This window comes from Doryrhamphus excisus, linkage group LG7 (assembly GCF_037039965.1).
Source record: "Doryrhamphus excisus strain RoL-2023G ecotype Guam linkage group LG7, RoL_Dexc_Guam_v1.1, whole genome shotgun sequence".
In the NCBI taxonomy this organism is placed as follows: Eukaryota; Metazoa; Chordata; class Actinopteri; order Syngnathiformes; family Syngnathidae; genus Doryrhamphus; species Doryrhamphus excisus.
This window is the reverse complement of record NC_136363.1, coordinates 13441512-13467762: the sequence shown is the minus strand read 5'-3', so window position 1 is coordinate 13467762 and position 26251 is coordinate 13441512. Positions and strand designations below refer to the sequence as shown.

The 26251-nt window shown below is 46.3% G+C and overlaps 1 protein-coding gene across 7 annotated transcripts in view; it reads left to right on the top strand.

The window, feature by feature from the left end:
- The window catches only part of LOC131101748 (CUB and sushi domain-containing protein 3), a 234036-nt gene that overhangs the window by 60446 nt on the left and 147339 nt on the right, over nt 1–26251 (top strand). For all 7 annotated transcript variants that reach the window (XR_013627730.1, XM_078792151.1, XM_078792149.1 and 4 more), the window contains exon 3: nt 5796–5908. Coding sequence is in view for 6 of the 7 variants with exons in the window: in XM_078792151.1 (XP_078648277.1) it covers nt 5796–5908 (113 nt within the window). In the remaining variant the exon portion in view is untranslated. The remainder of the gene's footprint in view (nt 1–5795; nt 5909–26251) is intronic.

Sequence of the window (26251 nt, the reverse complement as noted above, 5' to 3'; positions counted from 1 at the left end):
TGTCATGTGAGCCCTGCCTCGGCTGTCATGGAAGCTAATGCCTCCTGTCCAAAGTATTGTTGTGTTCGCCACCGTGTCTGCTGGGTATGTCAGCCATGTTTGTTGACGCTATTGCAGTGTGTCCACCATTTTTGTGGGGCGTGTTCCCCCGCCATGCCTGTGGATCACACTGCATGTCAGCCATATTTGTGGAAGGTGAGGTTAGTTCTATAACGCATCTCCCATGTTTGTGGATCGGGCTGTGGCAGGTCGGCTACGTTTGTTGCATCATGTTGGCCGTCTTCGCAGCGTGTGTTGCAGCATGGTTGCCACGCTTGGGGGTGGTGCTGCAGCATGTTTGTGGTGTGTTGCACCATGATCCTGGGAATTGAGTCCATGCCGTAGCATGTAATAGTTAGGTGTTTTGTTTGTTGTTGTTTTGCTTTTTCACGATTCCATGAGTCGCATCTTTATGAGCGCCGACTTGGCCACCTCCTACGCACGCCAGCACCGGCATACCTTTGTGTGCGTGTTTAATCCCTTCCTGTCATATTTCTTCTTTTTATGTGCTCCCTCTTTTCTCTCAGCACCACATCTAATCTCCTCTTTCCTCCCCCGGCCCATATATCTCTCTAACGACTGTACCTTTAAGTCGCTGTCAGCCCTGACACCTCCCCTTTGAATGCCAGCAGAGGCATGCAATCTGTCTCTGCCTATCTAGCCAGTACAGGTGTGTGTGTCTGTGTGTGTGTGTGTGTGTGTACACGCGCACCAGCATGCCCACCCGTTTGTGTTTCACTAAATGTGTGTGTATTTGTGGCTCTTAGTGCACGTGTCACCCCATGCCCGTCAACTTTAATAGTAAGTGATGGGCTAGCCAGAAGCCTAAACAAGCTTTAGCTCCTGGAAAGGTGGGGGCGGGGGGGTGGTCAGCAGTCACTATCTATCTAACTGTCTGAGAGGTAGCACGGAGTGAGTGGGGCGGAGAGGGTGGGGGGAGTACACAACATTTATTATTTAAAAGTGCAGCCAACATCCAATTTCATGACAATGGAAGGCCGCTGTTAAAAATCCTGCAAGGAAAATCCGTTTTTCTGGTCACAGCTTGTCAAAAACACGCGGTTGGTCGTGTTGTCAAGACACCGTAACGCCGTAACACACCTGTTGATAGGTAAGGTACAGTGCACCGCTGTCTCATGACAGTTGAGGGAAGGGAAAATGCAGAAACGTCAATGTGAGCGTCGTCAGGACTGGTCTGTTATGGTGGGGCCTCTTGGGTGGCGTGCCGATAATCAGCATCATCAGCACGGTCGCTACAAACCTTATATTTATTTTCTATTTTTAAAATGCATTCTTGTTTTAGAATTTTTTTATTTTTTAAATTTATTTCAGCTAGTTTTAGAAGTATGAAGAAAGTAATGTCTGGAAAAAAACAACAACAAAGGCAATTTCAAAGAAACCTTTTGTTCATTATCCACAATCTTTATATGAGGCTAGACTAGACTGGACTAGACTAGACTAGACTAGACTAGACTAGACTAGACTAGACCTCTTTCTCTTTTCTGAGTATGTCTGACTGGCCTTGACTGTATACCGCACGTCCTGCATTGGTGGTCCCTCTTAGTCCCTCTCAACATTTTAGCTTATCCATGCTATAAGTGGAGCTGGGGTCAAAGGTCATAGCTGTACTCTAAACATTTAATGTGAGTAAAAAAAAACAACAGAAAACAACAACAGGCTGCCGGGTTTTTTAGCGCGCATGACGGGGCTTGTCAGTCTCAGTCTCGGCATGTTCCCCTCTCAACCTCTGGGGTGGACGGCGGGGTTAATCTGCTGCTCAACCCCCCCCCCCGTCGCCTGCTGGAACGACTGTCATTTCCTTGGGAGGGGGGCGGAGACAGTCAGTCCCCCTGGAAGTCAGAAGGGGGTGGGGCTTTATCAGCCCTACAATAACAAATAGGCATTAATACTGTAGATAATGTAGTGTGTGTGTGTGTGTGTGATGGCATGCCACCATGGTCAAGGACCCCCACCACCCCCCCACCCAGACACAGAGACACAAACACCAGTGACTGATTTACTCAACACACCAGTGACTATTGACCACATGTACTGAGAAATGACTGTGTGTGTGTGTGTGTGTGTGTGTGTGTCACTGCCCTGTGCTGTTAATCAATCACATGACTCCAGACCCTGAACTTTGGACATGACTGGAGGACATAAATCTTGTAGACAAGCTGCAGAGAGGCCGCAAAGAGGAGGGGGAAAGTGGAGAAAGATGGACGACAGTATGAGTATTGGGGTTGTTTTTTTTTTGGTAATTTGGTATTTTGGTAATTATTGTCTTGGTTTGTGAGGCACAATTTCTAGTCTTTTTTTTCCATTCGTTTCAAAGCCAATTGAAAAGAAAGCGGTCTGTGATGCTCCTCAGTCAATGTATGCTTACCCTTGACTCTCCAGCCAACCTGAACAATTATGACCTGCGGACCCGCCTACCCTCTCTCCCTCTCTCTCTCTCCCCCCGTCACTCAGATAGATCTATATTTAAAGAATATATGAGCGTGTGCTTGTGTCAGAAAGAGTTTATCTGCTGATTATATGAATGCTAACGAGATGCCGCATGATGAAACGCCACGAAATAACAGGAGCAGACGTTTGTGAACTGTGATGAAAACCCCTTTAGTGGACTTAACGAGGGGGGGGTGTGGGGTGTGGAAGCCATCAGGAAAGATGTATGAATGGAAGCACTCTTGAAGTATGATGCCGTTAGTAGTGATCACATACACAGTCGAGCATCGCATCGTCAGTGGGGCACCATGACTGTAACCTTCAGTATTAGCATTACTTGAAATGAAAATGTAATGTAATTAACGCGTCATCGCTTCAATTCATGCCTCACCTGTATGTCTAGTCACCCCTCGTTTATAGAAGTTCATAAACATTTCAATGTTAATACATTTTGTAGTTGGAGCATAGAGAACCTGACCAAACATTGTTAGAGCCCTGTAGATATGAAATAACACCCCTATAGTCACCTTGACCTATTGTTCATTTTGTACACTGGATTGCACATGTACTGCTAACGGCTGTGTCCCAATACTTTTTTTGCATCTTGTGTATCCAAACACCCACGTTAACATCTCTCTTTGTGGCTCGGTTACCGTGGTTACACCCCGTAGAGGCGGCAGGACATGCGAGGACGCCACGACAAGACGAGACAAAGCGTGTCCGTTTCTATTCCGATGGATTTACGTCCTCGACGACCCGCACGCCTGGCTCCACGCCGTAAACCTCCCCTGATTAAACGATGCTCTCAGCGACACTCGACGACCTGGCTGTGACTTACACGCGCTCTCGACGTCTGCGTAGCGTAAACGGATCTCGTTTGAGGCGCAAAGATTGGTCTTATTAATGTTTAATAACACGCAACTAGCAAATAACGCCAATGCACACATCATGGCGTCGTGTGCTCTGATTTATGTTTGCTCTGAGAGGGAGGAACATGGAACAGCCCGTCCGTGGGCAGATGGGGGATTTATTGGGGCGCGTTTGTGGAAAGAAACCTGCCCCACGAGGAAGAGTGGAGGATGGAAGGAAAGTAAGTGGCTTGTAAATTGACACACTCGCTTCTCTCCCAACAGGAGGGACTGGATGATAGTACAAGTCCAGAGGGTTTTACGTCTGCGGGGGTCACGCCTCGGGGTCAACTCGATATATTAAAAAAAAACACACACACACACGCCCACACAGCAAATGAAAAGGAGCATAAACACACCCCCCACTTCAGTGCTTTGGAGTCAACATAAAGACACCAGAAGGTAACAAACCTTCACTCTGAGGGCCTCTTCAGTTTATCGTCTCATTATGACACAAAAGTAGCATTTTAGCTCTAAAAAATAACAAATCTCACAACCCAGGCTGCTCGGATGGAGGATTAAATATGATAATGTCCAAATAAACACGGCCGTGAATAAGACTTGGCACAACGTCACCTGGTTTCTTTCTTGGGAACTAAATACCTGGTATAACATCCCTGCAAGCTGTGCAACAAGTCAAATGGAAGGTCAGTGGAGGTCGTCAGGAGTGGCACCAGTGTTACTGTGGACTTGTATTTGTTGCATAAGCCTGTTGAAATGTGTGCATTCACTTTTTCATCACGACACAAAGCATTACCTGTGTACCACTAATCCCATTTAGTCTGTCCCCTCTGCATTTTTTAGTCTATGTCCGACATTTCTGTGTCATTTTGTGGCAGCACTGATGAAAAATCCCCCCCCCCCCATTCACCCGCCAATAAAGTCCCAATCAGATGCCAGTGAAAGAATGACTGAAGGGAGACTTGACAATCGCATTAGCGCCACTGCATGCTTGCTTTTGTGTGTGTGTGTTAGAGGAAGCACTCTACTGGTATTAGCTAGCTCGTCATTGCCTTGCTAATGTGATTTCACTCCACACACGTGGAACACACTCACGCACGCTGGAGCTGCAACCCTCCCTTTATGAGGCATGTCATGTATTAATCATCAGTTAATTAGCATCGCCGCAAACATTGTCTTCATTCAATGTAATTGTCCAAATAAGCCACATTCAGCAACAGAGCAGACATTCATGTTTATTCTGGAATAAAGCAGAACACAGTGCCACGTCACATCATGGAACAGTTTTTGCCTGTATGCATATCATGCCGCATCCTTTGTTGTTTGCCTGTATGCATATCATGCCACATCCTCTGTTTTTGTTTGCCTGTATGCATATCATGCAGCATCCTTTGTTGTTTGCCTGTATGCATATCATGCCACATCCTTTGTTGTTGTTTGCCTGTATGCATATCATGCCGCATCCTTTGTTGTTTGCCTGTATGCATATCATGCCGCATCCTTTGTTGTTGTTTGCCTGTATGCATATCATGCCACATCCTTTGTTGTTTGCCTGTATGCATATCATGCCGCATCCTTTGTTGTTTGCCTGTATGCATATCATGCCGCATCCTTTGTTGTTGTTTGCCTGTATGCATATCATGCCGCATCCTTTGTTGTTGTTTGCCTGTATGCATATCATGCCACATCCTTTGTTGTTGTTTGCCTGTATGCATATCGTGCCGCATCCTTTGTTGTTGTTTGCCTGTATGCATATCATGCCACATCCTTTGTTGTTGTTTGCCTGTATGCATATCATGCCACATCCTTTGTTGTTGTTTGCCTGTATGCATATCATGCCACATCCTTTGTTGTTGTTTGCCTGTATGCATATCATGCCACATCCTTTGTTGTTGTTTGCCTGTATGCATATCATGCCGCATCCTTTGTTGTTGTTTGCCTGTATGCATATCATGCCACAGCACACCTTCACGGCTCTCCTGGCTCCCTTTAATCTGGTGCTATGATTTATTTAAAAAGCCCTCCTGATCCACCGGTGGCTTTTATTGCCAACTCGCCCATCCTCTGTTTTTTGAAATGTCAATATAGTATATGTATTTCCAAATAATGGAGAATTGTTTGTGTTGTACGTCAGACGCCGGGTGAAGCTCTGGTGCAAGTAAACAATCAAAGCAGCTGAAGATGATTTCTTGGAAGCCAGTATACCGTGTGTGCATGAAGTGCCGCCATTGTCGGTCAACACAAAGTAGCACAAACACACACTGTGTATTTATTGATTGTGTGCTGAACAGAAAGTATACATGTCATGACATAGCAGAAGGAAGTACATACCGTAGCATTGTGGAGATTCAGCCTCGCTGCCGTATAAGCCCGTGTTTATGCCGTTGCCTTGTTGCAGGCAATGTGTGACCCCGTTCTGTCATGTGTTTGCTTCCGCAGGCTCACAGGCTTCCAGGTGCCTCCTCCAGTCACCAGCACTGGGAACGTCTTCTCTTTGAGGCTGACGAGCGACTTCGCCGTCTCCGCACACGGCTTCAAACTCCTCTATGAAGGTCAGAAAATGGCAATGCATCTATTTCAATGCAGACGTGCTCCTTTAAGGCTGGGGAACATGCAGAGGTGCAAGTTATCTCAGTGCAGCGGAATAATGGATGCAGCAGAAAGAACCGTGAAAGAACCCAGGGTCCGACAGTTCAGACGTTCACCAAGTCCCTTTGAACTTGACATGGTCTCATGTATTTATGTCACTGAACCACATGTGGTTCAAGAGAGGACAGAGAAGAAGGCAACGGCACCAAGTAGAGGATGGTTTAAGAGGGGCCAGAAAAGACAGAATAACAAGATGATGATGATAAAGATAATGTGGTTTGAGATGGGACGGACGAGGAGAGAACAAAAAAGCAGCAACAAGTTGTCCAAGTTAACTTATTTTATTGTCACTGAAACTTTAGTTCCACCACTAGAATGGAGGGTTTCAATCTCTACTGTGTAGGTTTCTCTTTCTATCTTATTTGTGGAGTCCAGTGTCTCAGAAGGACTGGATGAAAGTTCTCAAGGAGTTTGACATGTTCCGAGTTGAGTTTTCATCTTGCCGTGGGTGACAGTTTAATTCCTTTCCAACAAAGACGGCTGTCAAGACTGTCCTGTATTGTCAGGACGGGAGTGTGTGAGGGGAGTCGGGCCAGTGTGACCCAGAATTGGAGCATTGTGAGATGATCCCACTTATGGAGGACTGTCTGTCTGAGATGTTCAAGAACATGGTCCTGAGTGCCTGTCCTCCATTCCGTGCTTCCTTGAGAAATGATCTATTCCAAGCCATCTGAAGCCATTTTGCTGAGAATGTCTTACTTTTCTTTGCCTTTTGAAACACACTATTGTGCTTTTTCACAGAAAATACCTCAAAGAAAAAGTATTGTTTACCATAGAGCAGCAGTAAACAACATGGAACAGCTGGACTGATGATGGACTAAAATTAGACTGGCCTGCGCCATGTCCTGTAACCCTACAAAGACTCCAGATTAGATTTAGATTAGACAAAACTTTCATGTCCTCAATGAGATCGTTAACGCCGGCTGCGGGCGCAAACACGGCGGCACGACAAAATCTCTCCTAAGAAGAAAATGGTATCAAAATGATCAAAATTTTTCAGCCCAAACGACCAACGGGCCTGAATCATCCTAGACCTGGATCACAAGGAACATAGCCACACCCCATACCTGATGGACAAAGTGACAGTCCAAGAGTGAAGTGAGCTTTATTAGATGAAGTCAAGTTGTGCTGTTCAAGTTATATGTATAATAATAAGTATCGAAACAAAATGAAACAGGTGCAGGAATGCGGGCACCCCTGTGATTTTGTTGATTTGAATATCGAGCTAGCACGGGTTCCTCGGAAATCATAGACGGCGGCATCCAATTTTTATATTTAAGGTGGCCACGTGCATGTTGGCTTTCTGGGACAACGTGGGGGTCCTCGACACAGCAGTCCAATGACCTGAAAATGAAGATTGTTCAACATGATGGTTTCCGCCATCAGTTTTCACAGTCAGGGAGACCACAAACACCGTTATTGTTCGGGGCACAAGTGGTAGTGGTAGTGGACGGACGGTGAGACCTGTGGAAGGACGGTGAGACCTGTGGAAGACAACCCACAGACCACTTCCAAAGAACTATGACGCCAACACCGAGTCGCCTGAGGTTTGCAGAGGAACATTTGGACCACGCCATCGTGTGCCGTGGTGATGCACATTGCACATCCTTTGTTCGTCTATCGTCATTTCCAGTCCTGAAGCCGCTACTTTTTTGTTCAGTTTATAGAATTTATATTTGAAATTGCAGAACAGTGTTTACTTAAACAGAGTTTACGCTTGCTCACTCTATTTAATTATTTTTGCAAAATGCCATCAATAAATACATGTCATCACTTGTTATGACCAGCAAATCCATGCTATACAGTCAAGTAAACAAACTTTGATGCGTCTTTACAGTCAAAGCACCTTAAGTAAGCGCCAGCTTGCCCCTACTGAGATGTGTCAGGATGACTAACGAGTGTGTGCTCGCAGCGAGCTTCCCGGGGAGTCATCTGTTGTTTTATACATTCATCTGTTTGACTTGTATGCAATGTACGCCATTCATCCTGGGAGCAGCCAGGCTGACGAGCTGCCATCAGCAACATCCCATAATGTGCCCAGAAGACCACACTGTATATACTGGATATACTGTATATGCGGAGTGATGATCCCACAGGGATTTGGAATGTTTTGGCAGGTCATTGTAGCGGCTTTTAATCCCTCTGTTATCCCGGATCCCAGACTGGATGCGTTTCAGATGTTAGCTTTCAACACGTGCATTGTGTTTCTAGCTAAGACATGGCCGTGGAAGATTGGCGTAGATGTTTGATGGAAAGCACGGCTCCGCCTGGAACTGGATTATTCTCCACCAAAAAGTTATGCTATTTTTTGGTTTGTTTGTTTTTAATCAGCATGAAACATTTTAAAAACTCATTCATTCTTTCTAAGAATAAGAATATAGATTAAAGAGAGAACTTCAAAATGTAACAGCGATGTGCTGCACACACAACAGCGTGTTCCTTTTTTCCCTCGCATATTAACTAATAGCAAAAATGGCCGTCCTTGGTCCCGAAGACGCTACGTATGTGTGGTCATTAGTTGACATCAACTTATCAGCGGAAACGAGCATGCATAAAACCTTTGAAGTCATCGTGTTGTTTCTCTGTCAGCTAAAGGCCACACCCATCACACCATGGCGGGTTTTTGTCTGCACGCCCTCAAAGTCCTGTCACAAGAACCGAAAAGGCTGCCTGATCACGCAAAAACAAGTCACAGCGCAAACAGCCCACCAAGATTTCCCAAAATATATAAATTCATAAATACTCGGTATGTGACAAAAAATAAAGAAAAATATATATACAATAAAAAAATTTTAATAAAATAAAGTTTTAAAAAAACTTAAATTACTTTTGTTCACATCCTGCTTTCCTAATATGACTGTTACTGATTGTAAAAGTACCAGATGGAGGGGTAGGATTTAATAAGCTTTGCTTCTTCCTACTCCTTTTGGACATGTGGAACTGGGAACTGATTATGGGATGCACTCAATTGTAATCTGATGCATGTTCTGATGCAATTGAAATAAAACCATTACCATTACCGCTGTTAAGTCAAGTATTTTCCAGCATAAAGCACAAGGCATTCAGGAGATGCATTGAAAGACACTGTGATAGGTAGTATTCTACACTTGTCACTAGGTGGCAGTAATGCTACACTGATGAGACAATTCGGGACCAAGAACGAACATTTTTGCTATTAGTTAATGTTGGAGGGAAAAAAGGAACACGTTGTTGTGTGTGCAGCACATCGCGCTTACATTTTAAAGTTCTCTCTTTATTCTTATTCTTATTCTTAGAAAGAATGAGTGACTTTTTAGAATGTTTCATGCTGATAAAAACAAACAAACAAAAAACAGCTGTGGGACGTACTTTGCTTTTTCCCCACCCAACATCTGCCGCTCTGGTAATGTCGAAGTAGACTGCAGGAGTGTACCTAATGAAGTGGCCAGCCAGTGACACTAAATGGAGGGAGGGAGTTGAACGAGGCGAATTAAGAGGAAACAAAGAATGTGTGTGTGTGATGATCCGTCATTGTGGCTCATCAGCGCAGTATGAAAGCGCCCGTGACATGATGCTCAGTCAAAGATGGCGCTGCTGTACTGTACGTGCACGTGCGCGTACACGTGCGCTCTATCAATTAGTCATGGTCTGACAGCCTTCGCGGAACAAGAGCAGGTAGATATCCCACAACGGCATCAAAGTAGAAATGATGGATTCATCATCCCCTCAAAAATCCATCAACGGCAACCCGCAAAGACGCCATCCAGGACTCATCTCCACTCCCAGTCTCCTGAGGACCGTGCCCGAGGCGTTCCCAGACCAGTTGGGATGCCGAAGCCCTCAGGTGCGTCCCGGCTCCGCCGCAGGGTTTCCTCCCAGCTTGATGCGCTCGGAATAGATGCGCCCTCTGATCAACCTACACTGATATCGGATACGGACCTCCTACCTGCTCTTTGACCGCATTCCCAAGCGATGCCGCTTCATTTTTTATGGACGGGCCTCATGCGGAACAGATTGGGATGCTATTTTTATCTGGTTTGATTTCCTTTATGCAGAAATGAAGCTGCAAAATGCAACTTCAAGTTATTTTCAGTTCAGGGTCCCAGGGCTGGAACCTACCCCAACGAGCTTATTTGTTGTTTTCAATGAAATAGTTTCCCGGCCTGACTGTGATAAGTGAATATCCGCAAAGGAGTCCTTATTTATAAATGGTTTATTTTGGTGGTCACCGCATAGAAAACCTTCTAGGGGTTACTAACATTATTAGTAACCCCTAGACATGGAATAACAACCCTATAGTCACCTAAACACTCATATTAGCCAGTACAGTAGACGTAAGAGAAAATAAGACATAAAGAAGTCATTCTATAGACGCTCGCACTCATCACTCGTTGGAGAGTTGTTTTTTGACTTCCCATTTCTGTAGGGTACTTCCTGCGATGGCTATTATCTCATCAGTGTAGCATTACTGCCACCTAGTGACAAGTGTAGAATACTACCTATCACAGTGTCTTTCAATGCAGGATTGCTGGAAAATGCTTCATTTAGGCCAAAATGAAAAAAAAGCATTTTCAACACTGCTCTTTTTTCCCTGTTTTGCTTTAGTATTTCTTTTTTCTTCACAACACGTTAAAAAAAATCTAATTATTTCGCATTTCAGCTCTGCTAATGAAATGACGTTAATTTTAGTTATTCATTTATTTGTTTTAGTTATTAATCGTTATTCTTTCATAAGTGCCATTTTTCTCTTCATACATATTTTGCCTTTTCTCTTCTAAAATGACCATTTTCATTTCTGCTGTTTTTTTTCTTTGTGAAAAGATTCTTGTAATTATGACTTTTTTTTAATAATATTTTTACTTTATTCTTGTAACATCATTTTTTTGCAAACTAATTTTCCAAACATTTTTGTTAGCTTTCCATAATATTCCGACTTCAAACTATGAAGTCTTGTTTCTTCATTTCTTAATTTTGATGCTATTAAAATGATGCCATTTTCCTTCGAATATTATGACGTTAAACTCATGAATTTACAACTTTTGCTCTTAATGTTTTATTTATTCTTGGAGAATTACTGTTGATTTGGCCATTTCTGCGGATTGTTTAGTTTTATTGTTGAATTATATATTTAGAATGTGAATCCCCAAAATCTGAGCCCGAGTTTGCATCCGTCCTTTAACGACCTTGGTTATTGGGTCCTGATGGAGACGGGTCCTCCGTTGCGATTAGCGTTGCTATGTGCATCCGCGGCATCTGATCTTTCCTCCAAAGACGCCTTCTGTCTGCTTTTGTCAGCTTCTTCCAACAGCGTCCAACTGCGTCCAGGTTGGCCAATAGCATCGCAGGAAGGAGATGCTGACCTTAACAGGAGAGGCTAATTGAGCTCGCCGCACCTTCATTGGATTTTTTCATGGTGTTACGACACAATGAGTCCATTGTTGGAATCCAAAATGGTGTCTCTGTGTTTCTTTGAAATAATTGACTGCCTTTTTGTCAAAATTAAGTCCATAAGAGTTATAACCAGCAACAATGTTATGGTTATTATGTTTATCACCACAGTCATACATTTGGATCTGGCTGTGCCAGATAACAAAACAATCCTGAAGTTGCCCTAGTGTCATTTTATATCACCTCTGACGCTTTCATTGCTTTTTCTTTGTAAAAACAAAAACAATGTTCAAGCTAGCTATCATATTTTTACATTTAAGAACACCCATGGAGCACAGACCTTCCCCAAGGCTGGAATATGGAATGTTATGCGTTGAAATGTTGAGCGGCCTTCCATGTCCCCGTTTCCAGCCGTACCGCAACTTCCTTGACTTTTTTGCATTTGTTTGTGTCACGCCCTGTGTGGGTTCCCAAGTGACAGTTTGGGTTTGAGTTACCTTCTTGGACTTTGGTTTCCGTTTTGAACTCTTTTTGTATTGGACTTCCTCTTTTGCCCCGTCCGCCTTAGTTGCCATGGTCACCCACACCTGTCCCTAATTTGTACTCTATTTAGTTCAGGTGTGCGCTTATCCCTTCGTGGGATCATTATCATTTGTCCTTCTGCTACCTGAGTTGCCTTTTTCCTGCTGCCGCAATTATTGCAAAAATAAATATTTTTACCTGCATTCGGTCCTGCTCTCTGCATCCTGGGGTCGCACCGCAACACAGACATGCCGAAGCGTGACAGAATGATCCCACCAAAAGATGACGACCTCGCAGAGAATGCCTTCTGGACCTGGCAGCTGTTCAAAGCCATGGAAGACGAGGAAATGGCGAGACCGCCATGGGAACTGGAGGACATGGTGCGCGGGCCGGACGACACGCTCGTCTCAATGGCGTGGTTTTTTCCCGGACCCACCAACAACACTCCAGACCGTCCGCGACGCCGACGCAAGCCGCGGCGCCGGAAGGAGAAGCCCTGCTCGTCCTCCTCTCCATGCCGAGCCAAGGTACCCCCGCCCTCCTACTCTGCTGGTTTCGACGAACCTCGAGTTCGACGAGTGGACCTGGCACACGCCGAAGGAGCTGGAGACCATGGTATGGGGGCCGGACTGCACGCTAGTGCCCCTGGCTTCACACGCAGCACACCCTCCGACGCGGCGGCGTCGCCAATGCACGGCACATCGTCAAGAGGTGTGGCCGCCCTCTTCCGCCTCGCCATGTCACGCCACGGCACAGCTGTATCCTTTTGCTGTTGCTGAGTCGCAGCCGGTCGTGCACCCACCGACGGCTCACGTGCCAAGCGGCGAGGCGTCCCGGATTCCTCCAGTGCCTAAGCCACGCAGCCCCAGGGGTTTCCAAGACCCGGCTCCCATGCCAAGCTGCGTGGCCTCTCAGATTCCTCTAGTTCCCAAGCCACGCAGCCCCTGGGGTTTCCAAGACCCGGCTCCCGTGCCAAGCTGCGTGGCCTCTCAGATTCCTCCAGTGCCCAAGCCACGCAGCCCCAGGTGTTTCCAAGACCCGGCTCCCGTGCCAAGCTGCGTGGCCTCTCAGATTCCTCCAGTGCCTAAGCCACGCAGCCCCAGGGGTTTCCAAGACCCGGCTCCCGTGCCAAGCTGCGTGGCCTCTCAGATTCCTCCAGTTCCCAAGCCACGCAGCCCCTGGGGTTTCCAAGACCCGGCTCCCGTGCCAAGCTGCGTGGCCTCTCAGATTCCTCCGGTCCCCAAGCCACGCAGCTTTAAGGTTCCTCAAACCCCGGCTCTCATGCCAAGCTGCGTGACTCCACAGATTCCTCCAGTCCCTAAGCCTCGCCCCAGGTGTTCTCAAGACCCGGCTCCCGCGCCAAGCTGCGTGGCGTCTCATTTTTCCGCTTGTGCCCAAGCCGCACAGCCCCTGGGGTTCCCAAGACCCGGCTCCCGTGCCAAGCTGCGTGGCGTCCCGGATCCCGCCCGTGCCCAAGCCGCGCAGCTTCAAGCCCAAGGAAGTGGCTGCGGCTGGGACTGTTGACCTGGAGGAGCCAGTGACCCTCCTCCAAGCCTCCCTCCTCCCTTCCCTGGTTTCGGCTTCCTTTGATGACGGCGTCTGGGATCCGCCTTCGAGAGGGGGGGCTAGTACCATCTGCTGGGCTATGGTGGAGGCACAGCCCAGCCCGCCGATGGAAGGGGAGGATGGCGCCACCTGCTGGGGGAGTGAGGAAGCACAGCCCACTCGACCTGCAGGACGAGCAGCAGGGCTTGCTGGAGCAGATGGACAGGCTCTGGCATGGACGACGCCCGCTTCTTCGCCTTCTCCGCGTCAGGGCCGGACGCCCGCTTCTTCGCCTTCTCCGCGTCAGGGCCGGACGCCCGCTTCTTCGGCGTCTCCGCGTCAGGGCCGGACGCCCGCTTCTTCGGCGTCTCCGCGTCAGGGCCGGACGCCCGCTGCTTCACCGTCTCCGTGTCAGGGCCGGACGCCGCCTACCTCTAGACTCTCTGCCGGGGCCCAGGTTCTGCACCCAGGGCGCCCCCCTGAGGATGCCTACCTCTCGCTTGGTCGAGGGCGCCCCCGGAGGGTCTTTACCGACCCAACCATTCCCTCCATCATGTGGAGGGGTCTTGCTGGCTCTGCCGGGCCTGCCGCCCCGGCCGGCCCCCAGAAGGGTCCCGTCGGCGACCCACCTCCGGTCCCCCCACCACCCATTCCTCTTTGACTGAGAACTGTTTTGGACGTCTGGGATCCGTCCTTGAGGGGGGTGTACTGTCACGCCCTGTGTGGGTTCCCAAGTGACAGTTTGGGTTTGAGTTACCTTCTTGGACTTTGGTTTCCGTTTTGAACTCTTTTTGTATTGGACTTCCTCTTTTGCCCCGTCTGCCTTAGTTGCCATAGTCACCCACACCTGTCCCTAATTTGTACTCTATTTAGTTCAGGTGTGCGCTTCTCCCTTCGTGGGATCATTATCATTTGTCCTTCTGCTACCTGAGTTGCCTTTTTCCTGCTGCCGCAATTATTGCAAAAATAAATATTTTTACCTGCATTCGGTCCTGCTCTCTGCATCCTGGGGTCGCACCGCAACACAGACATGCCGAAGCGTGACAGTTTGAGTTATTCTGTTTAGATTTTGCAAGGTGGTGATTGCATCGATCATGTGACACCTCAAGGTGAGGCCCAAGCCCGTCTCTTTCAACGTGCACGCACAAACCAAAGTCATTGACTTTATCTGTCAAGCATGCCTACGTTGCTACGACAGGTGGAGTTTGGCTCGTTTTTGGGTAGCGCTCGCTAGGCTTTCCACTCGAACAGCATGCTGGAGTGTTTTTTGGAGGATACATGATCATGTGATCTGCCACAAGCAAGAGGCTGACTTTTTGTCACCGTCGCAGCTTCTGTTCCCCGCAGACTTCAGCTCGGGTCTAGCACAGGTTACTGCGGCGCTGACGATCATATGTCACCTTGCAGTTTTAGCGCGGGTGGGGTTGTTTTTGACTATTCCACAGCCTCCATAGGTACGGGATTTCTTTCATCTTTCTGCATGTCGGCCACGCAGCATGCAACGCACCCGCACACTGCAGCACATATGCGACTGTGGCAGTCCGGGTCATGCATTTCAAATGAGAAGGATGTCAGCATCATCCCTGGGGAGAAAAGTGTGTGTCCATACTGAAAGTGCACGTGGGCCTGGTGTTCCATGGATATACCAGCAACCCCATGGGAAGGCATCCAATGCAGGCATGGGATCAAATGTGACTTATACGTATATGGAGCGCCGTCTACACGGTGCATCATTACATGACATGGATCAGCCCTGGAGGTACCGTGATGATGATGATGATGATGATGATGATGGCTCACTTTGGACCAGAAAATGACAAAAATCCAATTTGTGTAAGCAGGATAAAAATGTCCCCAAAAAGCCAGGAAAGGGTGTGACATCTTGGCCGTGGAGTTAAAATGCAGCAGCAGGCGCAGGAAGGACTTTGATGGTGTATCGACTTCATTCTGCTCCTTCCAGATGAAAATGATGGATAGATTTACAATGCAGGGCTGTCACCTGACACCTTCTGGTCACATGACAGTCTCTTGGAGGAGCGCTGACGGACGGATGGATGATTCATGGAAGGGATGGAGGAATGATGGGTAGCCATATTAACGATGGATGGATGGAGGATTTGTGGAAAGAAAGTGAGACTCTTGGAATTCGAGAAAGGGCGTTGCTGTTGCGTCATTCTTCCATTTTGGCTTCCGCCTGTGAGTGAAAGGAGGCGTGACGTGCAGGAAACAAGAGCGTATTCATACACCAAAATAGCACCTTGCATTTGCGCCGGCGTGTTTCCACGTATTTGTCACTCTGCTTTCCGGGGGCGGGGGGCTTGTTGTTGTGGCCTTCCCTTTAATAAGTCACACTGCAGTAAGCGCGGCTATTAGATGCCCGCACGGATTGACACGCTCATACCGAAGCTAGCCAAGCAACACATGTGCTAACGCCGTTAGCACATCCTCACACGTAGTTTTTAGTCAAGTCTGCATCAGCAGACTCCTCCAGAGACACGACCGAGGGTGTCTCCTCGGGCCCTAATGTGTACATGGCGTGCCGCTTAATGATTCATACATCACTTAGCGCCATTAACCTTGCACGGGCCTTCTCCGCTCACTGTCAGCTCGCTCACTGTCACTTTCTGTGAGGACAAGTCAAAAGACGCCACGCATCTGAGGTGGCGGCAAAGAGGAAAGAAAGAGGAAAAACACTCTCAGGCGACCCCTAGAGGCAGCCGTGTTCATTACGCCTCAAAGCTGGCGTCAGGGAAGCTTGAGGAAAGGTTGCAAGGAGACGAAGCATCCCCTAAGTGGGAGTGATGCTAAAAAGTTCCACAGCCGGTTGGTCTCCGTCATAACACCATTTAACTAATTAATTATACATTTTAACGCGATTAACTGTCATACAGGTGTAAAATAAAGTCAAGCACTGTTAATATTCAAGATAAAAAAGTACATTTTAACTTTAACGACAAAGGAGTAAAAGGAAAGTCATTGATAACATTTCTATACAAACTTTAAAAAGGAGAAAATCAATAAAACTTAATGATGTGGTGTAATGGGAAGATAACTCTTAGCATTTTTACAAGCCTAAAATCATGTAGTCACTGTAAAAACAATAAAAATCTCAAATGAGGAACGTGGATAGAAAAATGAAAGTGTTCTAATAATTATACAAACTATTTAACCACCAGAAGGGAGCTGAAAGTTTCATCATTTTGTTTCGCTAACCTAGCTAGCCGCTAAATTAATAAACATTTGCATCCATTTTCCAGTTTTGCTCATTTAGTGATTTTAATTAGATGTTGTTCTAATTAAACACATTACTTTGAAATGTACGTTTTGCTGTCTATTCCTGGTGACTAGCTAGAACACTGCTAATGCTAATGCTAATGCTAATTGTAATGCTAATGCTAGCGCTGCTAATGCTATTTAGATCCATTTTCATCTTCAGTTATGGTCACATTCACACAAGCTCCCAAATAGCTGTCCTCGGCTATGCCTGCCGGTCACTAGCAGCTCCTAATCCAAATGTTATCTTGCAGTTCAAACAAAAAATCAGCGTAAAAAACACACACATAAGTTGGGACACTCGTATGCCAAGGTACCTCTGTAAAAAAGAAAAATATTCATAATAAATAAATATAACTATACGTATAAATATATATAAATAATCATAATAACATGCTAGCAGTCGATATACTTTGTGACAACTGAAGTCACAGTGACAGTAGACACAAATAAGTTTGGGCTAATATTTGTATCAAAAATACAAATGTCTCCTTTTTGTGCCATATTTTCATTTTTTTATCCTCTCCCTGCCATTCCGGCTTCTGTCCGGCCTTCCTTTTTAACCGCTCCCCAAGTTTACTGCGGACATTTCATACTTTGATTACAACGTTTTATTCGGTCGCCAGCAGCCCCGCCAGACTCTCGTCGCTAGTTTACTGCCTCTCGCCCTCAATTATTTATCCTCACCTCTTCTTCCTCCCTAATTACTCCCTTCATCTTTCCATCTCGGTCTCTCCTCTCTCCTCCGCCCGCCTCTGGTCCACCATAACCATGATTCCGGTCTCAGTTGCTTCATTACAAGCTGCTGCTTTTATGGCCCATCTGTAGGACGATCTGCATCCGTCTCACACACACACACACACACAAGAAGGCCAGGATGCAGTCATCCTCCCACCACACACACTCACACAAGCATTTACCTGGACGTTATTCCTCCCTGGATGAGCAATTACATTAGCAGCACGAGACGGAGTGCTTGGAAAAAGAAAGCCAAGCGAGAACGTGGCTGTGCTTTCCCACTTTTTAGCAAGACGGATGACGCTACACCACTCGGAGGCGCGGAAAAAGTTTTTTTTTTTTTTTTTGCACCTCCGTCAGCACCAACTTGGATAAAAGATGAGTCGACTTTATTATTTTCTTACAGAAAAACGTTACAAGAAAGTCTGAAAGATCCATTTACTATGCCAGATGGATGAATTCCGCCAAAATCCATTTGAAGGCATTTTTCTGTGAAATCTATCAGATTTAAAAGAATATTCAAATGAGAGCTGAGGATCTTCATTCACCCCCCCCCCCAAAAAAAAAAAAAAAATTAAAGAAAAGCTTGTGAAAGTATATTACTCTCACTGGTCAGGCAGGATAAATGTATTTTCTACCGCAGTCGAATATCGTTACCCTCAAATGCATCACTAGTAGCTAATTGTAATTCAGCTTGATGGTTTTTAGGTTGAGACTTTTCCCAGAGGTGCAGGACACCTGAAGGGGCCCAACAAGAATGTAAATGGCATCACATGAAATATAAAGTCAAGAAGTCTCACTGTTAAATTAAAGAGAAAAAGAGGTGAGAGCCAATAAAAACTTCCATGGGATACAAGTGTTATTATTGGGAGTTATTTGGAGTTGTTGACAAAGTCCATGGAAACCATGAAAGGATACTCCTAAGTTGGGACATGAAAGGAATGTTTCATCACACCTATTTTGCATCACAATGAACGCTGATTGTTGCGGAACTTTGGGCAACTTGCTCACTCTGCCAAACTTTGTTGTTTTTTTTGACATTTCATGCATTCAAGTGTAATATTTGTGATATATCAGTGATATTGACGGGCGGAAGTACGTCTCCTTCCCATCACGTTTAATAAATGTCATTCAAACATGCTCAAAAGCAAATTCTTCAAATGCCAACAACTGCAGCTCAACACACACACACACACACACACACACACACGGATAATGATAATGGACTTTTTAGTGTGTGGCTTTTAATATGAGAAGATGAATCTGGCCATGAGTGATCTGCCATTTGACAATGTGACAAATTCCTGGACAAAAAAAGCCTTTCCAAAGCTGCAAAGCCCGTCATTAAAGACGATCACGCTGGGAAGACGTTGAACAAAAGGATGATGGACTAGTTTCATCCACAGTGGGCGGCGAAGGAGGATATAAAAATACATTTGATATCAAAAAGTTGAGGAATGTAAGCTGCGTTTAACAAGGGAAGACTTTATTGAAGCTTTAAACCAACAAACTTAAATGATTGATTCCTAATCTTATTACCAGGGGAGCCAAATGGAAGCAGTATTCTTGTTTCCTATCTGAAAACATTCTTACCAAAGTTCTCTGGAATTCTTCACGTGTCTGAGCAGACATGCAAATGACCTGGACATTCCCTGGACCTCCGTGAGCACCATAAGACCAAAACCCCAAAGATCGATCCCTAAAATAGAAAGGAAATGTTGAAAGGACGATGCATGAAAACAAGACAAATGTAAGAACCTTTGCCTCAAGGGTCTACGCTTCCATAGTACATGTTTCCATAGTACACGCTTACAGAGTACACGTTTCCATAGTACATGTTTCCATAGTACACGCTTACAGAGTACACGTTTCCATAGTACACGTTTCCATAGTACACGCTTACATAGTACACGCTTACATAGTACACGTTTCCATAGTACACGTTTCCATAGTACACGCTTCTATAGTACACGCTTACATAGTACACGCTTACATAGTGCATGTTTCCATAGTGCACGTTTCCATAGTACATGCTATATAGTACATGCTTCCATAGTACACACTTCCAAAGTAAATGCGTCCATAGTATATGCTTCCATAGTACACGCTTCCATAGTAAACGCGTCCATAGTACACAGGTCCCTAGTAAAAGCATCCAAAGTTTCAGGCTCTACCATCCAGTCTGTCGAATGTTAGCTCGTACGTTTAGTGCTGGTACGTTTAGTACGTTTAGTGCTGGTACGTTTATACATTTAGTGCTGGTACGTTTAGTACGTTTAGTGCTGGTACATTTAGTACGTTTAGTGCTGGTATGTTTAGTGTTGGTATGTTTAGTGCTGGTACGTTTATACGTTTAGTGCTGGTACGTTTATACGTTTAGTGCTGGTACGTTTATACGTTTAGTGCTGGTACGTTTAGTGCTGGTACGTTTAGTGCTGGTACGTTTAGTGCTGGTACGTTTAGTGCTTGTACGTTTAGTGCGTAACGCTTAAAGCAGTCCTCCCTTTTCATGCTGTGTTTGTCGTCATCCCCAAACAGGAAGCTTTATTGTCGGCTCCAAGGTTGGTGCAGCATTTGGGCCAAAGGTTTGTTTACACCTCAGGAAAGCGAGGACAGTGATGAACATTTCCAATAAACCTCCCGCTCCCAAACCACTTTTGATTGGCTGCCTCGGCGATGGTGTAATTACATGCAATTATCCTTATTTATGGAGGCGTTAAGAGCAGGAAAGAGGGAGAACAATCAGCAACGTCACACGGCAGCAAAGGCAGATCAGGTTGGAGCCACGTGAGGCGGAGTATTGCTAACGCTACTGGAGATCCAACACGAACGACTCCGTGGAGATCAACCATTAAGGACTCCGTGGAGAGCACATATTAAGGACTCGGAGCGACGAGAGCGCAAAAGGGTTTTATTCCAAACTCAGTGGAAATGCACCTTCCCACCCACAGTGAGGCAGCACCTCCCGTTATTGGTAGTCACAGGATCGACTAAAGACGTTTGGGAAGCAACTTGAGGCGACACGCCGTCCTTTGTCAACAAGCCGCCGTTCGCTCCAGCAGAACTCATTTCTTACAAAAATGCGTACATTTATACAGGTATACAGGTATATGGTATACGGTATATGAGGTATATGAACACCCTCTATCTGCTTTGGTAGCCTTGGGGCCAAACAAAAGTCTTCATTTGGATCAGCAGGGATTTGCTTCCTCCTCCTCCTCCTTTTGGAACACCTTCACTTATGCAAGTGGAAATGTGACCTACTTTATTGTCATTTAGTCTCGCCCAAACGCAGCTAGGATAGGCTCCAGCCTCGTGAGGGCAGGCGGCATCCAAAACGGATGGATGGGTTTTTGGAACAATTTGAGCCATAACCATTAACAGTAACATCTCATCATGCGGAATGCTAAAAAAATCCAAGGAAATAAATTGTATAGAAGTACATAGTCAATACATATGATCAATCTGGAATGTGTCATATACGTGTCATATATGTACCATAATATACCATATACCATATCCAAGAACCTAATAGTACAAAACCTTTATACTTTATCTTATTTCAATCATATTTAAGGAACTTTGACAGCATTAGCATAAATAAGATCATAAATAAATAGGTAAATATGACAAGGTGTAATGTCATGATATGAAATCATGGATGCAGCCAATGATCTCATGTCGTCAAAACAAGTTAGAATTAGAAAAGTAGATAAAGAAGACCGACCAACCAATCATCCAAACACAAGAGTGTGTTTGTATCATGCATCCGTCCGTCCATCCATCATCCATTCCTCCGCCCATCCAGCCGTCCGTCCATCCATCCATCCATCCATCCATCATCCATTCCTCCATCCATCCATGCATCCGTCCGTCCATCCATCATCCATTCCTCCGCCCATCCATCCGTCCGTCCATCCATCATCCATTCCTCCATCCGTCCGTCCGTCCATCCATCATCCATTCCTCCGTCCATCCATCTGTTCGTTCATCCATCCATCCGTCTGTCCATCCATCATCCATTCCTCCATTCATCCATCTGTCCGTCCATCCATCATCCATTCCTCTGTCCATCCATTTATCCGTCCATCCATCCATCCGTCTCCATCCATCCATCTATCCCTCCGTCTGTCCATCCATCATCCATTCCTCCGTCCATCCATCTGTCCGTCCATCCATCCATCCATCCATCCATCTGTCTTTGTCTGTCCGTCCGTCCATCCATCCATCCATCCATCCGCCTCCGTCCATCCATTCATCTGTCCATCCATCATACATTCCTCTGTCCATCCATCTGTCCATCCATCCGTCCATCCATCTGTCTCAGTCCGTCCATCCATCTGTCCGTCCATCCATTGCTCCATCCATCCATCTGTCCGTCCATCCATCCATCCGTCCATCTGTCTGTCCATCCATCATCCATTCCTCCATCCATCTATCCATCCATCCAACATCCATTCCCCCGTCCTTCCATCCGTCTCTGTCCATCCATCCATCCATCCATCTGTCTCAGTCCGTCCATCCATCTGTCCGTCCATCCATTGCTCCATCCATCCATCTGTCCGTCCATCCATCCATCCATCCGTCCATCTGTCTGTCCATCCATCATCCATTCCTCCATCCATCTATCCATCCATCCAACATCCATTCCCCCGTCCTTCCATCCGTCTCTGTCCATCCATCCATCCATCCATCCATTTTCTGTACCGCTGATCACCGCTATGCAAATTAATTTCCCATGTGGTCGCTTTTGCAGTTGAAGGTCCCAAAAGGTTGAAACATGTGAGTGACGTCTGTCATTTTGCCGCAGACACAATTACCTGAGCGTGTGTCTGTTAGCCGACTTTACGTTACTTATGTTGTGTTTTCCTCTTCCGGCCGTGCAATTTCCTTGCCCGTAATGGAACGAGCGGATAATGACAGCTGTCTGACTGCACACTCATCCACAGCGCCGGGGCCAATTAGAGGTCCTTCACCTCCACTCTGCTGCTCTGCATGTGTGCTGCAGCACATGGCGGCGCCTGCGTGTGGACGGACGTGCGTACGTGTGCGTGCATGCCTGAGTGCGTGGCTGGACGCAGCTCAGTGCTGCGTTCAGTGAAGCTTTTTGCATAAATCCGGAGTACATACTGCATGTGTGTATGACTGGAGGCATCCATTCATACGTTCATTTTCCCAGGAAGTTATTAGTGAAATATTATCATCATTCTGTATTATTTAAAAAAAGTTTAGCAACATATATATTTCAATGTCATTTTTTAAAACATATATAGGTCTTTTAAGAACTTTTTAATGTAATACTAATAATTGAAAAAGTAACCATTTTAATGATAACACATACATACAACATATTAACATATTAACTGCTCGTTTATCTTTTAACAAATTGTCAACACTGTATGACTATGTACAATTAAATCTACTGCTAATAATGTTATAATAATAATAATAATTGTTTGGTGTTGCCCCTGAAAGGAAGTGCATGTCATTGGCGGTGTGGACCAATGACAACAAAATTGAGGCTAATCTCGATCTAATCAAATTTTCTGCCATTATATTTAATTTCCTATTATGGTGACCTTTGGTCGCCAATTGTCAGGGAGAAGGGTCACACGGTTCTGCCGCTTCGCAGCAAAGCGTCCATGGCCAGATATGGCTCCTTGCCCTTTAAAGGTCTGCGGGTTTAAAGGACTGACTCCTTCTTTCTGCAGTAATCAGCGCTATCAAAGCAGATCAGAGCATGGGGGGGGTGTCATGGGCGGGTGGGGGTGGGGCAGCTGTTTACTGGTGTCAGCTTTTAATCATGACGACAATGTTGGTCTGAAAGGTTAGACCCGTGCATGTGCAGATAAAACGCAGCTTGAAGCTCGTTGTTATTCCTAAACGTGGGCTACACGACGACCATGACGACGACCATGACCATGATGGACAAACCCTGCCCCTGCCCACCCCCCTAAACACCTTCGCATCGATTATGACTAGTTGTGTGCAGCTGCGGCTGCTTCAGTATTAATTAAAGGCGTGAATGCTAATTGACCAGATCAATAATGGGTCGTTGAGCCAGGGGAGGGGCAGGCAGCCAATAGGAAATCGTTACGTGTCTGACATCGCCGCCATGGGGGGGGGGGGCTGTGGCGCAGTGTGACACGCACACGCTTGCACGGAGACGAGTGCCATCTGGTGAAGATGGCTTCACCTCAGAGGTCGTGATGGAGAGAGTGCGGAGCGAGATGACGGAGACAAAGCTACAGTATGTCCCGAAAACAAAATCAATATCCATTAAGAGACACAACATGAGAGAGAGATTTCCAGAAGAAGATCAGATGCTATATGTGACATTGAACACAGCCGAGTAAATGAATGTGGCCCTTGTGAGATGATCAATACGCACACTTTCTACTCTTGTCTTCCGTGCCTCTCTGTAGTGTCAGGGTTCCATCAGCCATTCGGTCACATGGAGATGCTCAGCCTTGACCCAAGCCCGGACCTGAACCAAGACCACACATCGGTGAACGATACTTAATAACATATGAAGGATTCAATCATGTTGAGGTCTTCTTCTGTAGTACAGTGTTTGGCGTGTGCAAAGCTGGGGGGGGGGTATTTTTCTATTTACGTCGAAAATGCTCATTATTATTTTTCATGGCAAATATTGATTTGGATTCCACCAAGGCCTGCACGGCGGTCGAGTGCGCAGACCTCACAGCTAGGAGACACAAGTTCAATTCCACCCACGGCCATCTCTGTGTGGAGTTTGCATGTTCTCCCCGTGCATGCGTGGGTTTTCTCCAGGTACTCCGGTTTCCTCCCACATTCCAAAAACATGCTAGGTTAATTAGCCACTCCAAATTGTCCATAGGTATGAATGTGAGTGTGAATGGTTGTTTGTCTATATGTGCCCTGTGATTGGCTGGCCACCAGTCCAGGGTGGACCCCGCCTCTCGCCCCAAGACAGCTGGGATAGGCTCCAGCACCCCTGCGGCCCTTGTGAGGATAAGCGGTAGAAAATGAATGAATGAATGAATGATTGATTCCATCCAGATTGTGTTTTAAGATGTGTAGCGAAGCCCGGTGGGCATACACACGGGGCGGCCTCATCCAGCTAGGTATCTTGTCCACAGGGATGGGGACCTCACAATGTATCCCTGTATCCCAGGCTTTACTTTCATATGTGTAGCAAAGTCTGGGGACTGAGGTTTTTCATTCATGATGTCACGAAAACACAAAATTCAAAGCTCAAGACTCCATTCAAACGTGAAGCAAATAGGGCAGTTTTTTAGACAACAGGGGTCAAAACCAACGTTTCGAGCTAAGACTGTGTGTACGTGTGTGTGCGCGCCCTCGGCACTAAACACGTGCTCGGCACTAAACACGTGTCTGATAGATCCTGACACGTCCACAATCAATAGGTCAACAGGTGGTAACACCAACCCAACCTGACACCCAATCACCGGGAGGCGCCCCAGTGATGGATGACCCTGCCGTGTGTTTCTTGAGGCTGAGTATGAAGATAAACTGGAATACGGGCGGTCGGCGAAGGGAGCATTTCGGTGAAGACTCTCCGCAGCAACACTAAAACACAACTAATTACTGTCCTTTTTTTTTTTACTAGTTTGTTTGCAGTAGAGACTCATTCCGAGGCGGAATTATCCTCGCTATTAAGTCAATTCTTTCCTTGTTATCTAATTTTTATGGAGTCTAAAAGTTTTTTGAGCGAGGCGGCCATCATTAGAGGAGTAATGGATGCTGCTCATTTCACTTTTTTCCAGCTTGATAGCAGGAGGAGCGTCTTGAGTGATTAGCGTCGCCGTGGAAACGATTGCGAGAGATGGTCATTAGGGCGTTGTGGCAAAAAGGAATGATTGGAGAAGTTGTACAGGATGCGTTCCCCGTGGCTGTGAGCGTTGGTGCTGACATTCACGCGTCTACGCCGCCAAAGACCAGCTACTAGCCGGAGTCAATCATGACCACTAATGAGGTGTTAATAGGGCTGCTTGGCCTCCTCCAGTTAAGACCTTCCTTACTTTTCAGCACCAGGTCTGAATGGACCGAGGGGACTACAGGCGGACATTTCAGCCTGGATGGAGAATGATGTGTCGCCCCCGGTTTGACCACTCAGCCACAGCTGCCCAATAAGGCGACCCGAGAGATGGACCAGCATCTTCTGGTCCTCCTCCTCCTGCACAACCCATCTGTCTCCCTCCCTCCCTCCCAGCCGCCCCCTCCTCTCAATCATCCCCCCCACGTCGGCCGAACCCTTTTCCATCCCTCCCTAAATCCTATCCGTCTGCACACTTTCATCCTGATATCAATCAAGTTCCAACTGTAAGAGCAGAGCGGGTCCCCGTTCTCCCATCAACCTCCTGCTTTATGGCTCGTAGCGCCCCCCCCCTGCCCCCTCTTTGGTTATATACGAGTACACGTATCGTGTAAAGTCAAGTACACATCTGCCAGCAGCATATGCACGAGCAAATGCCTCCAGGAGGAGCGGCGTGGTTGATGATGAAGTCATCATGGCTCGAGCTGAGGTCTGGAGGAACTTTTCACACCTGCTTTTTTACTTGATTGTTTATTTGGATTGAATTATTACCATTGTATTTCTTTCTTTCAATTATTTGATTCAAATTGAATCAACAGCGCCCCTGCTGGTTGCATACAAGTAGTGCAATACATTTTGCCTGAATTGCTGCCTATCTTACCACCTCCGACCATTGACCACATGACCTTCTTTTCGCAGCTGCTGGATGTCATGTGATATCTTTAATCCGCATCGTGCCAATGCGCCATTTTCCTAATAGCGC